Below are 16,259 nucleotides of genomic sequence, written 5' to 3'. Positions count from 1 at the left end.
GTTTTCATTGCGACTGTAATTAATGCAATAGCCAAGAGCAAATGATTTAGTGGGTAGTTTTAACTACTTTGGTTTAGATTATCCTGTGGCAGTACATTAAGGATCTAAATGCATTAGGACATGATTTATCTTTGCTGAAACTGGGAAAGGCTGATACTGTTAATTACCTCCTGTGTCTCTTCAGCTAAGTAATACTGGCAGAACAGGAATATGAGTCATCACAGTGTACCAGAACATACCAATCTAATTTAGTGTGGAAGAGTGTGGGGACAAGAAGTTGAGTATGGGGTGATGGAAATGAGTTTGTGAGGCAGGGGAGTGTAGAATTTATATGAAGGGAGTAGACCAAAGGGCCAGTCTCAGGAAGAGAGACCAAAATGGTGGCATCATAAAAGAGAAAGTAAGATTTTTTCCATGTTGCTGCTTAGATCTGTATTTATTGCTCATCTTGATTGCCCAGAGAGCAGTTAAAATGCAACCACTGTGGGTCACATGAGGCCAGACCAGGTAAGGATGACAGATTACTTTCCTCAAAGGACGTTAGTGAACCAGGTGGACTTTGACAACAATGGTCACATCGTCACTGTTAGACTCACTTTTTCTTTCAGATTTTCATTGAAATTCAATTTCACCATCTGGATTCAAACCAATGTTCCCAGGTCAGGAATTCCTGATGAAGGGTTTATGCCTGAAATGTCAATTCTCCTCCTCCTCAGATGCTGCCTAACCTGCTGTGATTTTTCAGCACCATATTCTTGACTCTGATCTCCAGCATCTGCAGTCCTCACTTCCTGTCTGGATTACTAACTAATGACATTACCATTGCATCCCATAGTGTGCAACTGACACAGGGTTCATCTAGAAACCATGTCCAAATTAGATAATCAAAGAATTGCAAAAATTGGAATGCTGGGGAAGAATTTATCTAATATGATATTACAATGCAGAATCTGTAATTTTGAATGTGATCTCTATATTCCTCGGAATTCCCGGCAGTGTCTGATGAACTGAAATTATCTTGGTAACTAAGCATGAACAAGGGTGTTTTCAGATTAAAAACAAAAGAGAAAACTAAATTAGACAAGTAACATGATATGTGCAAGCTCAAAAATACAGTATCAATCTCTGGAATATCAAATGACACCAAAGTATTGAAATGTTACATATCCTCTATCTCAATAATCTGTCATCTCACATCCTAGATACTTGTTTCCTCACACTTATAATTACTGACATGGATTCTATGAGTCTTGAGTGATTATAAATATATGGATCTACGTGCTACATTCTAGAAAATAAAAATGATCCATTCCTCCACAGGAAAAGACAAAATTGGTGTTCAGGAAAATGTCGTAACTGATGGAAAACATGTCAACAACTGATGTTTACCAGTAAATGAAGCAGCAAAATTAAATTCTGAAGAAAAATCATCATGATTTGAAACATTAACTCTGTTTCTCTCTTTACCAATGGTCCCAAGCCTCCAGCATTCTCTGTGTTGCTTTCAGATTTCCAACATCAGCAGTATTTTACTTTTCATACTAAACCAACAATGGGCTTCTACTCTGGTTTGTTAGTGTCTCCTCAAGTATTTTAAGATTGTTTAGCATTTGTTTGGGAGTGTTAAGGTCTGTGAGGTTCCGTTCAGACCAAGTGGAGTCTTTTTGAAGTCATCAGACCAATCCAAATAGACCAAGTGGGGTCTATTTGGATTGGTCTGAGACAGCTCAGGTCTATGAGCATTTGTTAGGGGGTTCTGTGAATTCCACTATTGAGGTTTTGGAGCATGTTAGTGTTTGTTTGAGGATGTTAAGTCTACCAAGCCCTGTTGTGGTCTTACAGGTTCTACTTGAGTTTGTTAGGATTTGTTAGGACCTTTCAGCATTTATAAGGGGTTCTTAGGTTCTGGCAGTGTTGCACAGGTCTGTCAAACTTGGGAATGACAAGGTTCTTGAAGTTAACAATTGACTTGGGAAAGTGTGCTAATTATTGAGCACTACTTCTCCCAGACTCCCCTTAAAGTTAATGATTTAATCACAGCATGCAAAAGTTCACAATTTACTTGTTTAAAGGAATCAAGTTTATGCAAAACCCTGGCCAGGTTCCTGTGCTGATCAAGAGCTACTTGAAATAACACCACAGAGGCTGGTATCCTGTCACTAAGTCACCCTTTATTTACACATACATCATACTTGACACTAGTCCAGCTCCTTCAGAACTATTTCTCAAAGTGAGCAGAATCCCTGACACTCTTGATTATATTGTTAGCCAGAGTTCTCTGATTTGACCAGGTTAACAGCCCCAATCAGGGAACTCATATTCTATGAAGTCCACCTGGCTGACCTCGTGACAATCACTAGCCCATTATTTATTAGAAATATGTAAACTCTAAACTCAAAAACAGTTGTGAACTAGCAATATACGTGTCTACCTTTTAAACTCTATCCTCCTTCTAAAACCTCTGTATAAATATGCAGATAAAAACAAATAAAAAATAGCATTTCTTTTATGGATAAGAGAATAAAAGATGGGGATATGGTCCACAGAGATTGTTGAGAAGTTCCCTTTGGGTTGCTCAGACTTTCTGTTCTTCAATCCCTTTTCTTCGGGTTCGTGGGAGGCATATAAGAATTGGCACACTAACCACAAAATCTCTTAATTGTTGGTTAAAAGCAACAACCTTCAGCAACTGGTGGGGAAAATAGCTGTACTTTTACAGGATTCAGGTATTGTTACTACACAGAGAGAAAGGAAGAGAGAGATAGAGGCACTCAACCTATGCTTCAATCCCTGTATCATTAACACCCACAAGCTGTTCAGCTATCCAGCAACCAGTCAGGGAGGCTGATGACCTTTGGCATCCATAACTGGTCTGAATTGCACAAACAAATCAGCTATTTGTTACCAGATAAATCTCACTCAGCACACAACTTCCGGTGCTGTGCTGTCTGCAAATATTTCTCCTCCCTGATTGCGTGAATAAAGCTACAATGTTAACACCATACACAATGAATTTCAGGAACTTGTTTTTAAGAGTGCAGCAATTCCTTCCGCAGTCTCTGGCTTCAAAATTGCCCTTTTTCAGTTCTAGTTCAAAATCAAGACCAGAGAAATTAAATTGATATGGATGTTACACAAGGTTTGGAAGGTAAAGAAGATGACACTGATCAAGTAGAGGGAATTGTACTGGCAATGAACTTCAGCCCAGTCATAAATATATTATGATGTGGAAGTGACGGTCTTAGACTGGGGTGGACTAAGTTAAAAATCACACAACAACAGGTTATAATCCAATAGGTTTATTTGGAAGGACTAGCTTTCAGTGCATTGTTCCTCTGTCAGGTAGGTGATATGGCAGGTTCACAAGGCACAGAATTTATAGTAAAATATAAAAATGTCATGCAACTTATGCTAAGTTTTGAACAAGCTGAAAATGTTTTGCTGGAAAAGCGCAGCAGGTCAGGCAGCATCCAAGGAACAGGGTTTTCCTGAAGAAGGGCTTATGCCCGAAACGTCAAATTTCCTGTTCCTTGGATGCTGCCTGACCTGCTGCGCTTTTCCAACAAAACATTTTCAGCTCTGATCTCCAGCATCTGCAGACCTCACTTTCTCCTCTAAGTTTTGAACAAACTTAGATTGCCATTAAGTCTTTAATCATTTATGATTGATCAAGAGATCTACATATTAATTGATTTGGAAACGGTTTGCGTGTTGATTTTTTGGTAAAACAATCTGAATGCTGCCTGAACTGCTGTGCTCTTCCAGCACCACTAATCCAGTATTGACTGGCCAGGTTGTGCAGAGAGGTCTGTATCAATTTGGTGCAATGATGTCGAGGTGCTTGTGTTGGACTGGAATTGACATGATTAAAAGTCACACAACACCACATTACTCTAGTCCTAGTGATTTCCTGAAGCCTTCACATGACAAAGGGGCAGCGCTTCGCAAGCTTGTGATTTCAAATGAACTTGTGGGTTGATAACGTGGGACCGAATGTGTGTGAAGAAGACTGCACGATGATTGGTTGAGTAGTGCGAAGTATGCTGATTAGTCAGGGAGGATGCCATATGCTGATTGGTTGGATACAACGCAGCATATTGATTGGTTAGAGTGGGCGCTGGGGGTGGAGTCATACTCGTTTCCCTGTTGTCGTCACTTCCTGTCGGTGCTGGCTTTGATGTTGGGGCTTGTTGCTGTGAGCGAGTGACGGAGCCGGCTTCAGGTCGCGGCGGTTGCCGCCTGCTCCTCGTCGCGATCACCATGAAGGTGAGAGGAAGCGGGGAAGCTGCGTGTGTTCGCACTCTCACAGCGAGCTGGGGGGCGGCTTGTGCGACCCCGGTCTCCTTCTCTCCCATCCTCGGACCCTTCCAAGCGACCCCCCGCGGCCCCCTCACTGCCAGCTCCCCTCCGCCGCGGTGGAGGCTGAGTCTGTGAGTAGGCCCAGGACCCTCCGTCCATGAGCCCCCTACCTTAGGCAGGACAATGTCAATCATATCCGGGCTTCGAAAAGAACGGAATTGCTGGAAGTTTCTCTGCACTTGCTGCGCACTCGACAAGCACATTCTATCTTTGATGTCTTGATTGTAACGTTAAATGGTCATGTCACAAAAAAATAGCGTGCCTCTGGTTTGGGTTTAGGACGGAGAGAATCTTCGCCTTTGTGAACTAAATTCAGTGTCGTAAGAGTTGAACGGATTTCATTGCAATAAGATAGAAGTTTGTAAACTTGGCCAGAATGCATGTGAACCTTCTCCTTAGGTATCATTGGGTTTTCTCAAAAGCAGAGTTAGATTTAAGTAATCGAATATAACAGACAGGTGATATCTTTAATGTTCATTGCTTTCAATTTAAAAAGTCTTGTTGGTTCTGAAATTTCATTTCTTTTTAAAAAATTGAATTGATATAATTTCATTCATTGCTGGAAAACTCAATATTACTGTGTTTAAAATTCAGCAGAGCATAATTTTGATATCTTTATGGCTTTAAGGAGGTATAATATAATTGAGGACATACACTGAGTCATCAGGAAATTCATTTGTGCGTTGATGGACTGGTGGCTAGAACAAGGAATGCTTCGAAGTGCAGGACACCATATAGTTACTAGTTTTCTCCTGTGGACACTGTGTCCCTATATGCAAAAAACAATGATAGCTGTTCACAAGGCTGACTATGTTCTTTTCAGAAAAAAAATCTCAGCTATATGTATGCTTACAGCAACAGAAATAAACGATAAGATACACATTGAAGATAATTTGGGGTTGCTGTGGTTTACATGTTTTGAAGTCATTTCTGATATCTGTGGGGAGTTTTGTGCCTGATTGTCTATCCTAGTTCTCAACAAGCATGGTTATGTCATCATCTAATGATTACTGACCTACTTTGGTTTTGTTTCATAAATGTTTCAAGTTCAGAATTCTCATTCTTGATGTTTTTTTCTGATCTTTCCATTCCTGATCTTGGTAAGTTTATTATGAGAACTCTGCACCCAGAAGTTGGGACTACTGGTGCATTCAGACACCCTACACTGCCACCTTTGAGTGAATTATCTTGAATTTGTATGCCCTTGTAATTCTCTCAAACTTTTCCATTGTCCCTTAAATAGTATTTCCTCAACCAGGCTTTCATCGTCACTTGTGCTAATGTTCTATCATTTGCTTTTTATTTGGTATTTTGAAAATTCTGATACCTAATGTACCTTTTGGATTACTTGGTAATCCAGATTTGTAGTATAAATTTTAAGGTGGTAAATTTGCTTGACTGAGATGAAAGGTCTTGTTTTAATCTTTGTTAGTCGGAATCTTGTTTATATTATTAGAATCCAGTTAACATTTCAAAAAAGAAATTCCACCTCATAATAGTGTAATCAGTGGAAATATGCCACAACGTTGCATGTTTTCCACAGAGCAGAAATATCATTTTGTTTTCTCTTTTTAATATAGTCTTAATGGCATAATATAACCCAAATATGTTAATTGAATACCTCCCACTTCCAGCCATTCTCATAAATAAAACTTGGATATACAATTTCATTTGTGGATATCTCAGCAACATTTTTCTATTGCCATAACACTAGGGATGTCTACAGCTCTACTTGCATGAGCTGGAAGATGAGATTTTTCAGTTCTTATTCCCTTGTAAAATCCAAACTGGGATCGAGCCCTGTCTGCCTTCCACTTGATGAAAGAGTAATCATTTTCTCTGCTTAAATTACAGTCCTACCTGATGTTTACTTGAGCTATTTCTTGATCTAAATTGCAATGAGACCAATTTGGTTAACCTAAAAGTCTAGCTGTCAGCTATTCTTCGCAGACAGGGTAACCAAAAGAATAGAAAGTTGCAATGATAAGCAAAGTTAATGAATGGTAAGTCTGTATTTGATAAACATGGGCAGGCTTGTCTTTTGACTATGCCAACCAATCAAAATGGAGATGGTCCACACGGAAGTGCACCACCATGGAGTATGGGCAAGTCATCTTTCAGCAGGAGATCTCTTCCTGAAAGGATGGTAACACCCTGCAATGATGGCTTAACTTCTGAGAGTCATCTCCTCAGTCAGAAACAATGAAATTGATACAGGAAGTGGAAACCTATGGCATGAAGCAAAAAGATGCACCATGCTCTTTACACACTGGGGACAATGAATGCCAAACAACTCACCTGTCTTTTTCTTTAGTTGAAACTGCAGAGATGCTCCAGGATTTTGTAGTGCACTGTGAAAACATGGCTGCATTAACAATATGGTAGATATCATACTTGTTCAGAGATGGTACACTAAGCAGAGAGATTTTCCTGAAAGCTTTTTACTGTACAAGGTCGGGTAATTGTAAGGTGCGAATAAATTGGAAAAAGAGACTTAATAATTTTTCCTGCTTTACCGTTTTAATTTGGGATTTCTTTTGACTGTGTATTTGTTGACAAATCAGTTTGCAACAGTGCTCCCTCCACTATCTTCAAGCTCCAATTTGTAAGGATCCTCTGTGCTTCAACTGTTCCATGTCACAACTTGTTGGGGATATTGTGCTGAAAATCCCCATTCCTTGAGTCGACAAAATGTAAATTTGATTAACCTCTCTCTGTCCAGTTCAGGCTAAAAGAAAATGCACCTCAGGTTTTTCATAAGAATTACTATTTATTGTCATTAAACCGTTTGCAGTCAGTGGGGAAAAGAGGACCCAGGTGAATTGCTAAACCTTACTTGAACTAAATTCCTAAACTTATCTGGAATAGCAGAAGGGCAGGATTTCTAATTTATTTAACTTAAACTTTACCCCTTTTAAAACTACCATAAGCAAATGCACACAAACAGAGCAGAGGTTATAAAATAGTCAGGAACATAATTCTGTATCTCCACGTACAAAATTTCAAAAGCCAGGTGGATTGTTACCGCAGTTATTTACCTCTCTTCAAGGATGTCTTTGTGCTATGTCATAAGAATGCTCATTTGTTTAGATTGCTGGTTCTTTGGCTGAACCGAGAGGTCAGTCATTTCCTGTGGGCTTTCGTGTTCTTCCTTTCAGTGACTCCAATTTTCCCTTGCTCTTTTAAAGAGTTGCAGTTGACAAATTGGAGAACAATAGAACATGGATGTTGATATTACAAACTTCTGGGACGTGTGTTTTCTGTTTTCCTTTTCCCTCCACTGGCTCTCTCATTAGACTTTTTTCAATTTAAAAAATGTTGATACTATGCTGAGATCTTATGCCCATCACAGCTCATGTATTGAGAAGCCTATAAAAACAGTTTTAGGGAAATTTTCCCAGAAATGTAGGTGTTGCTTAATTGTCTGGATAGCTCCCTCACTGGTCCAATGAGACATGTATATGCAAATCACAGTGTGCTTCAGTAATATCTTGTTGAAGCTGCACACCTCATCTTAGACAGTTTGATTGCTGAAAGCAGATTTTGTTCTGAATATTACTCCACAGACCAGGCTAAGATGGAGCATATACCAGTGAGTACGAACACATTTGCTTTCCTCTGCTAAAGTTTTGTGTCTGCTCCCTTACAGGTTATACAGCAAAGTAATGTATTTTTACTAGTTTCACTGCAAAAAAAGTAAACAGGTACATAACCTGAAGGCCTATTTGAAGGTATCCCAGAGCATGCGATGTGTCATTAAGATACGTGCCACTTCCAGTCATTGTGTCATATCATTTGATCAGGTATTTCTTAAGAGCTTTAGATTTTGTATGATGTAATTTAGTTTCTTCGTTTGGAAGGAAGAGGGATTTTAAAATTGTTCAGGTTTTACTGATTGTTCTAAAATTCTCAAATCAAAAATCCCTATACTGTCTTTAGTGCAAGAATTAGAGGTGTTATGTCTCCACTAAAAGGCCCACAGATTGGTCATCAATCCTTGAAGCTTCTCTACATGTGCTTGTATGATGACCTAACTCCTGGCATTTGAAGTCTGGTTGAAGATTTGTAGCTCGGGTGTCTGTTGTTGTGGTTCTGTTCGCCGAGCTGGAAGCTTTTGCTGCAAACGTTTCGTTCCCTGGCTAGGGAACATCATCAGTGCTATTGGAGCCTCCTGTGAAGCGCTGCTTTGATGTTTCTTCCGGTATTTATAGTGGTTTGTTCTTGCCGCTTCCGGGTGTCAGTTTCAGCTGTAGTAGTTTGTATGTGGGGTCCAGGTCGATGTGTCTGTTGATGAATGTTCTTGCCGCTTCCGGGTGTCAGTTTCAGCTGTAGTGGTTTGTATATGGGGTCCAGGTCTATGTGTCTGTTAATGGAGTTTGTGGATGAATGCCATGCCTCTAGGAATTCCCTGGCTGTTCTCTGTCTGGCTTGTCCTATGATGGTAGTGTTTTCCCAGTCAAATTTTCATGTTCCTGGTTGTCTGAGTGTATGGCTACTAGGGATAGCTGGTCGTGTCGTTTTGTGGCTAGCTGATGTTCATGGATGCGGATTGTTAGCTGTCTTCCTGTTTGTCCTATATAGTGTTTTGTGCAGTCCTTGCATGGTATTTTGTAAACTACGTTAGTTTGGCTCGTGCTGGGTATTGGGTCCTTTATTCTAGTGAGTTGTTGTCTGAGTGTGGAAGTTGGCTTGTGTGCTGTTATGAGTCCTAAGGGTCGCAGTAGTCTGGCTGTCAGTTCTGAGACGCTCCTGACGTATGGTAGTGTGGCTCGTCCTTTTGGTTGTGGCATGTCCTTGTTCCGTGGTCTATCTCTTAGGCATCTGGTGATGAAGTTGCGTGGGTATCCGTTTTTGGCGAATACCTTGTATAGGTGTTCCTCTTCCTCTTTTCGCAGTTCTGCTGTACTGCAGTGTGTTGTGGCCCTTTTGAATAGTGTCCTGATGCAGCTTCGTTTGTGTGTGTTGGGGTGGTTACTTTCATAGTTTAGGACTTGGTCTGTGTGTGTTGGTTTCCTGTGTACCCTTGTGGTGAATTCTCCGTTGGGTGTTCTCTCTACTAACACGTCTAGGAATGGGAGTTGGCTATCCTTTTCCTCTTCTCTCGTGAATCGTATTCCTGTGAGTGTGGCGTTGATGATTCGGTGTGTTTTTTCTATTTCTGTGTTTTTGATGATTACAAAGGTGTCATCGACGTATCTGATCCAGAGTTTGGGTTGGATTTGTGGTAGGGCTGTATGTTCTAACCTTTGCGTAACTGCCTCTGCTATGAGTCCCGAGATTGGTGATCCCATGGGTGTTCCGTTGATTTGTTCGTATATCTGATTGTTGAATGTAAAGTGTGTGGTGAGGCACAGGTCTAGTAGTTTAAGTATGCTGTCCTTGTTGATAGGTTCGGCCTCCGGTTCAACAATCAGATATACGAACAAATCAACGGAACACCCATGGGATCACCAATCTCGGGACTCATAGCAGAGGCAGTTATGCAAAGGTTAGAACATTAACAGACACATCGACCTGGACCCCACATACAAACTACTACAGCTGAAACTGACACCCGGAAGCGGCAAGAACAAACCACTATAAATACCGGAAGAAACATCAAAGCAGCGCTTCACAGGAGGCTCCAATAGCACTGATGATGTTCCCTAGCCAGGGAACGAAACGTTTGCAGCAAAAACTTCCAGCTCGGCGAACAGAACCACATCCTGGCATTTGGTCCAGCCTTTTCATAAACATGACCCATTCTTCCAATTGAAATGAACTGAGACTTGTTTGTGTTGTATTCACAATGGATGCATAAGAGTTTAAAATTTTTTTCTCCAATTGCTGGGATTCTTTTTTTTCCTGATGGAATTCTAGGTTCCAATCTCGGTTGTTTTAAACATTAATCTGTTTCATCGTCTTCAGTTTCCACTGCTAGATATTTGGCTGCATGTTTTACAATGACTATTTTTCGGGCTTCAGATGAAATTCCACCCCCAGTTCTTCCAAGGGTAACAGTTTCAATTTTTAGCAAGTTATTCCTGTTTTATCAAGTGTACAAAGTAAATAAGAGCTTAAGAAATAGGGGAAGGAGTAGGAAGTTTGTCCCCTTATGTCCCCTCCACCATCCAGTAGGATCAAGATTGATCCGGCATACCTCACATCCACTTTCCTGACCCTTCCCTGTGTCCCTGCTTTCTCCTATTGAAAAAGAATCTGTACATCTCGGCTTAAACATAAAAATGTTTTCTGCAGGCAGTTTAATTTAAACTGCCAAAAAGAGAAGATTTATTTCCTTGCACTCCGGTTCTATCATTTGCCAGTGGTGACAATCGCTTGGTCAAACCTACAAAATTTATCTTCAGGAGGGAGAGTGAATCCACTCTTTTCTCTTCACACTTTTGGTTATAACAATGGTTTTAAATGTTTTTTGGGCTTGCAGCTGTATCTCACTTCAGTTTAAAATGTCGTACCAGTCAAAGTTAGGGACAGTTACCAAGTTTTCTTGAGTGAAAGAAAGAAAGAAAGATATTATCTTATAACCTCAAGGAAAAAGCTAAAAGGTAATCTCAAATTAAGGTATGAAGTTTGAAAAGGATTTTGTCTCCTCTAGTTGGGAGAGGAAAAATATTAACTTGAACCTGAAACTGTGGCTGTTCAGCTGATGCCTTTCTCAACAGAATCAACATCTATGGAATCCTTGTTGTCTGTGACTGGATGTTCTTTTCAATTTACTCTGAATGGAACTGGCTTCCAAGATGTTGAAGATATTGTAGAGTGTAAATCGTCTACTCATTGCTGTTACCAAGCCATGCTCTTTCTCTCTCCTGCCCCAAAACTTCCTGAAATTCTGTAGACTTGCATAATCCTGTGTCTGCATCGTTATTTAAATTGAATGTTCACATTGATCCCATGAGAAAATTGTAAATCAAAAAAAGAAGAGCCAATATTTTCTTCATATGTGAAAGAGTTTAAAAGTTTTTATTTATCTTGTTTGGTTCCAAGAGTTTGGCCCAAGTTGGTTGAGAGCACAACAGCAAGTTGAAGTTAATGTTTGGTTTTTTTTTAAAGCAATTTATAACTTATGAAGGTCTTGTATTAAACTCAAATGATAGTTAACTATTTGTTGTCTGTCTTTTATCTCTATTGTGGCAATGGATTGAACCTGAGGCTATTTAAGCACTGGATGTGATCACTGGATGGAATGGATATGAAACTTTCCACTAAGGCCAGGCAAGCTGAGCTGACATCCCTCCAGGTGTATTCCAAGCAGTGACCTGTCATCACTAAAGGGGAAGGTGATGGCCTACTGGTATTATTTTTGATGGTTGGGTTGGGTGGGGGAACCACCTGGCTCACTCAAATCCTTCAGGGAAGGAAATCTGTCATCCTCGCCTCGTCTAGCTTTATTGTGACTCTAGAACCAGAATACAGTTGACTGACTCTAAACTGCCTGTGAAAATCTGCTTTGGGGAGACAGGATGCCAACTTGGGGAATGGATCAGGAAACATCTCTGGGATATATGCACCCAACAACCCCACTACCCTACAGCTGGCCACTTCAACTCCCCCTCTCACTCCACCAAGGACATGCAAGTCCTGGGTCGCCTCCACTGCCAAATCCAAGTCACCAGACGCCTAGAGGAGGAACACCTCATTTTTCTGTCTTGGGACCCTCCAATCAAACTGGATCAATGTTGATTTCACTAGTTTCTTCATCTCCCCTCCCCCCACCGTACCCAAGATCCAACCCTCCAACTTGTTACTGCCCTCTTGAAATATCCTACCTTCCCACCTACTGACTCCAGCCTTTGCTACAATCTATCACCATCATCCCCTACCTTCATCTACCTATCACCGTCCAAATTACTTTCACTGCCATCACCCCCCCCACCCCCGCAAACACACACTTGTCTCTCGGCACCCCTCACTCTCCTGATGAAGGGCTTATGCCTGAAACATTGACTCTCCTGCTCCTCTGCTGCTTGAACTCCTGTGCTTTTCCAGCGCCACATTTATTGACACAAAGTGCCAAGCAAGCCACTCAGTTATATCAATTCTGAAGCAACTCAACTGGGCATGAGAAATTGTAGACTGTCAACAGCAGCAGAATTGTACTCGAGCACAATTTGCATTTTCGTAGGCTGGCATAACACCCACTCAACCATTACTTTCAACCAGGAGATCAACCCTACATAAGTGGATGCAGGAGGGCATGTAGGGAGCAGTACTATGCATGCTGAAAAATGGGGTGTCAATCTGCTGAAGCTACCAAGCGGCAAATGATAGAGCTAAATGATTCTGTAGCCCAATATCCATTTGGGACTCAGTGGAAGAGGAGGCTCAGCAAATATCCCCAACCTCAATGATAGAAGAGACAGATTGATGAGTGCAAAAGGTAAGGCTGAAGCACTTGCAGCAATTTTCAGCTCGAAGTTTTGAGTGGATGATCCATCTTGGGCTCCAACAGTGGTTTCCTAGCATCAGACATTGCAGTCTTCAACCAATTCTATTCACTCCACGTGATACCAAGAAATACTGGAGATGCAAAAGCGATGGCTCCTGACAATTCTGGTAATAATACTGAACACTTTGGGCACCAAAACATGCTGCTTCCTAGCCAAACTGTTTCAATGTTGTGTTAACACCTGGTACATAGCTGACAATATGGGAAATGGCCCAGGAATATTGTGTACAGAAACAGCAGGACAAATTCAACCTTGTCAGTTAGTACCCTATCAGCCCACTCCCAATCGTCAGTAAAGTGATGGAAGGTGTCATCAACAGTGCTATCAAGCAGCACCTGCTTAGCAATAATATGCTCAGTGACGCCCAGTTTGGGTTCTGCCAGGGCCATGCTGCTCTTGACCTCATCACCACCTTCTCTGGACAAACTAACTGAATGCCAGAGGTGAGGTGAGAGTGACAGCCATTGATGGTAAGGCAGCATGGGACTGTGTGTGGTATCAAGAAGCGCTAACAAAACTGGAATCAGTGGGAATTGAGGCAACCTTTTTCTAAGCTTGGAGTCACATCTAAAATTGTATGAAGATGGCTGTGGTTATAGGTGGACAGTCATGTCAGCACCAGGATGTGTCTGTAGGAATTCTTCAAGATCACATACTTGGTACAATAATTTTCATCTGCTTCATCAATGACCTTCCCTTTATCATAAAGTCAGAAGTGAGGATGTTTGCACAATAATTAGCTCCTCGTACTGCAACAAATCTGGACAGTTGCCAGGCTTGGGCTGACAAGTGCCAAGTTCCATTCACATCATGCCAGGCTGACTATTTCCAATAAGAAATTATCTAACCACAATCCCATGACTTTGCATGTTACCATCACTGAGACCCCACTATCATCAGAGACTATGAATACTACAGAGTACCTATCTCACATGGTTCCCCATAACTTGTCCATCATGTACAAGGCCAAGGTTAGGAATATGCCTGATGGCTATGGCTCCAACAGCAAGCTTGGCACTACGTAGAGCAATACTGGTGGCACCACCACAACTGTGTACTAATCTGCAAGATGCACTGCAGAAATTCCAAGATCCTCAGACAGCACTTTACAAATCCTTCACCATTTCCATCCAGAAGGGCAAGTGTGGCAGACAGACAAAAATACTCTTAGAAGTTCATTACTTAGTTGCACTCACCATCTTGACTTGGCAAGTTTCTTGTTGGGTTGAAATCCTGGAATTCCCTTTCTAAATGCATTGAGTGGACTACTACGTGTGGACTGCAGGATTCAAGCAGACAACTCATGCCATAAGAAACAAGGGATGAGCAAGATATGCTGGCCAGCCAGGGATGCTGATGTCCTACAAATGCATGGAAGAGATGTTGCTGGATAACTGAGCAACAACACAGCTACAGTGATTCAAGCATCAGTGACTGGCTTGTGGTTTTTCACAGCAGCAACTTTAATATAAAGGTATTGGTTGCTCACTAGAATGAGGCAAAAGCTGCTGTTTTCCATCTGGCAGCAAGTGCTTCAGGGGATACAGGTCTCATATCAATGATGCTATCGTGATCTATTGCTGCATAACCAAGGATTTGTGTCTTTAGAAAATAGACCTGAGTCAGCACAATGTTGTCAAGGGGAGGTCATGCCTGACAAATTTGTCCAAATTCTTTTGAGGAGGTAATGAGCAATTTAGACAGAGGAGAGCCAGTGGATATGGTGTGTTTGGGTTGAGAGAAGGTGTTTGATAAGGTGCTACATAGGAAGCTGCTAAAATAAGCGAAGAGCCCATGGTGTTAGAGATAAAGTTTTGGCATGGGTAGAGGATTGGCTGACTGACAGAAGGCCAATTAGGGATAAATGGGAGTTTGTGACTTGTAGGCTTCGTGGGTTTGGGATCACAACTATCTTCGTTATACATTAATAATCTGGACAAAGGAACTCGGGGCCATTGCTCCAAAGTTTACACATAACACAAAAATAGGTGGATGGTCAAGTAGTGTTGAGGAAATGGGGAGGCTGCAGAAGACCTTGGACAAGCTGAGTTGTCAAAGGAGTGACAGATGGAATACAAAATGGGAATCTGTGAGGTTCTGCACTTCGGTAGCAAGAATATAAGATTAGGCTATTTTCTAAATGGGGCAAGGATTTGGAAACCTGAAGCTTGAAGGGACTTCGCAGTCACATATGGATTCTCAGCTGTTGGGAATGCAAAGGCAATGTTGGCATTCATTTTCAGAGTAAGAATACAAGAGCTAATATATACTGCTGAGGCTGTAAAAGGCTCAGGTCAGACTGCATTTGGACTGTTGAGAGCAGTTTTGGACCCTGGAGCTGAACAAGGATAAGAGGGGATCCAGAGGAGGTTTCCAATAATCATTCTGGAGATGAGGGACATGTCATATGAGGGGTGGAGTTTAGCAGGATGAGGGAAGATTTGTTTGAAAGTTAAAGAACACTGAGAGACTTGAATGGAATGGATAAGGAGAAGATGTTTCCGTTAGTGACTAGGACCTGAGAGTACAGCTTCAGAGTAATGGGATGAATCTCTAAAACTGAGATGAGGAATTTCTTCAGCCAGAGGGTGGTAAATCTATGGAACTCTTTGCCACAGAAGGCTGTGCAGGCCAAGATATTGTGTGGATTTACGGCAGATCCTTTCCCAATAAGGAGATTGGGTGTTACGGTAAGAAGGTAGGAGAATGGGGATGAGAAAGATCTCAGCCACGATTGAAGGTGGAGGTGACTCTGTGGGTCAAATAGCCTAATTCTGCTTCTATGTCTTCGATTCTTATGCTTAGCTGTTGCTGACAATATTTGCTTGGGTCACTTGATCAGTGTGCAAGTTTGTTCTTGATGTTAGTAACTTGCTGTAAAGTTAATTATTCTGTAAATGTTAACCATAACATGTTCATACAGCTGAAAATAGCACATGTATGTTAAAAATAAACAAAGAAATTCAGTCTGATTTATGAAAAGTTCTGATGCTGAATCTTTAAAATTGACTATCCCGATCTGACTGACTTCGCTGAGACTGGATGTTGTGAAATCTTGGCAGTTTCTGCAGTGATTTGCCTGGGTGAACTTAGAATTCCCTACATCTTGTTTTCTATTTATAACTAATGGAAAGGATACAGTTTTAAAGACAAAATTCATGTGCTGTAACTGTCAAGAATAGATCTGGCACCATGATCGTTGTGGTATGCTGTCTTAAAATGTATGTAAAAAGTTCTAATGCCTGTTTTCAAATCTGAAAATGAACAGGTGTTGGGCTTTGACATTCAAGTTTCTTTTCAAAGATGCACGTTAAGTTTTGGGTTTTCCTTCCAGAAAATAGACCTGAGTCAGCACAACGTTGTCAAGGGGAGGTCATGCCTGACGAATTTGTCAGAATTCTTTTGAGGAGGTAATGGGCAATTTAGACAGCATCCCTTCCCACTCCTTGT

At 41.2% G+C, this 16,259-nt stretch overlaps 1 protein-coding gene and 1 long non-coding RNA gene across 2 annotated transcripts in view; one reads left to right on the top strand and one right to left on the bottom strand.

Annotated features, from left to right (window-relative positions):
- LOC132824254 (uncharacterized) overlaps positions 1 to 16,259 on the bottom strand; it is a 427,072-nt gene that overhangs the window by 70,360 nt on the left and 340,453 nt on the right. The window lies entirely within an intron of this gene.
- LOC132824252 (transmembrane protein 263-like) overlaps positions 4,157 to 16,259 on the top strand; it is a 181,862-nt gene continuing 169,759 nt past the window's right edge. Inside the window, exon 1 of the mRNA XM_060838576.1 lies at positions 4,157 to 4,266. Within this exon, the coding sequence (XP_060694559.1) occupies positions 4,261 to 4,266 (6 nt within the window). The 5' untranslated portion in view covers positions 4,157 to 4,260. The remainder of the gene's footprint in view (positions 4,267 to 16,259) is intronic.

This window comes from Hemiscyllium ocellatum, chromosome 18, assembly GCF_020745735.1.
Source record: "Hemiscyllium ocellatum isolate sHemOce1 chromosome 18, sHemOce1.pat.X.cur, whole genome shotgun sequence".
Classification (NCBI taxonomy): Eukaryota; Metazoa; Chordata; class Chondrichthyes; order Orectolobiformes; family Hemiscylliidae; genus Hemiscyllium; species Hemiscyllium ocellatum.
The sequence above is the reverse complement of the archived record's forward strand: the minus strand, read 5'-3'. Positions and strand labels throughout refer to the sequence as shown.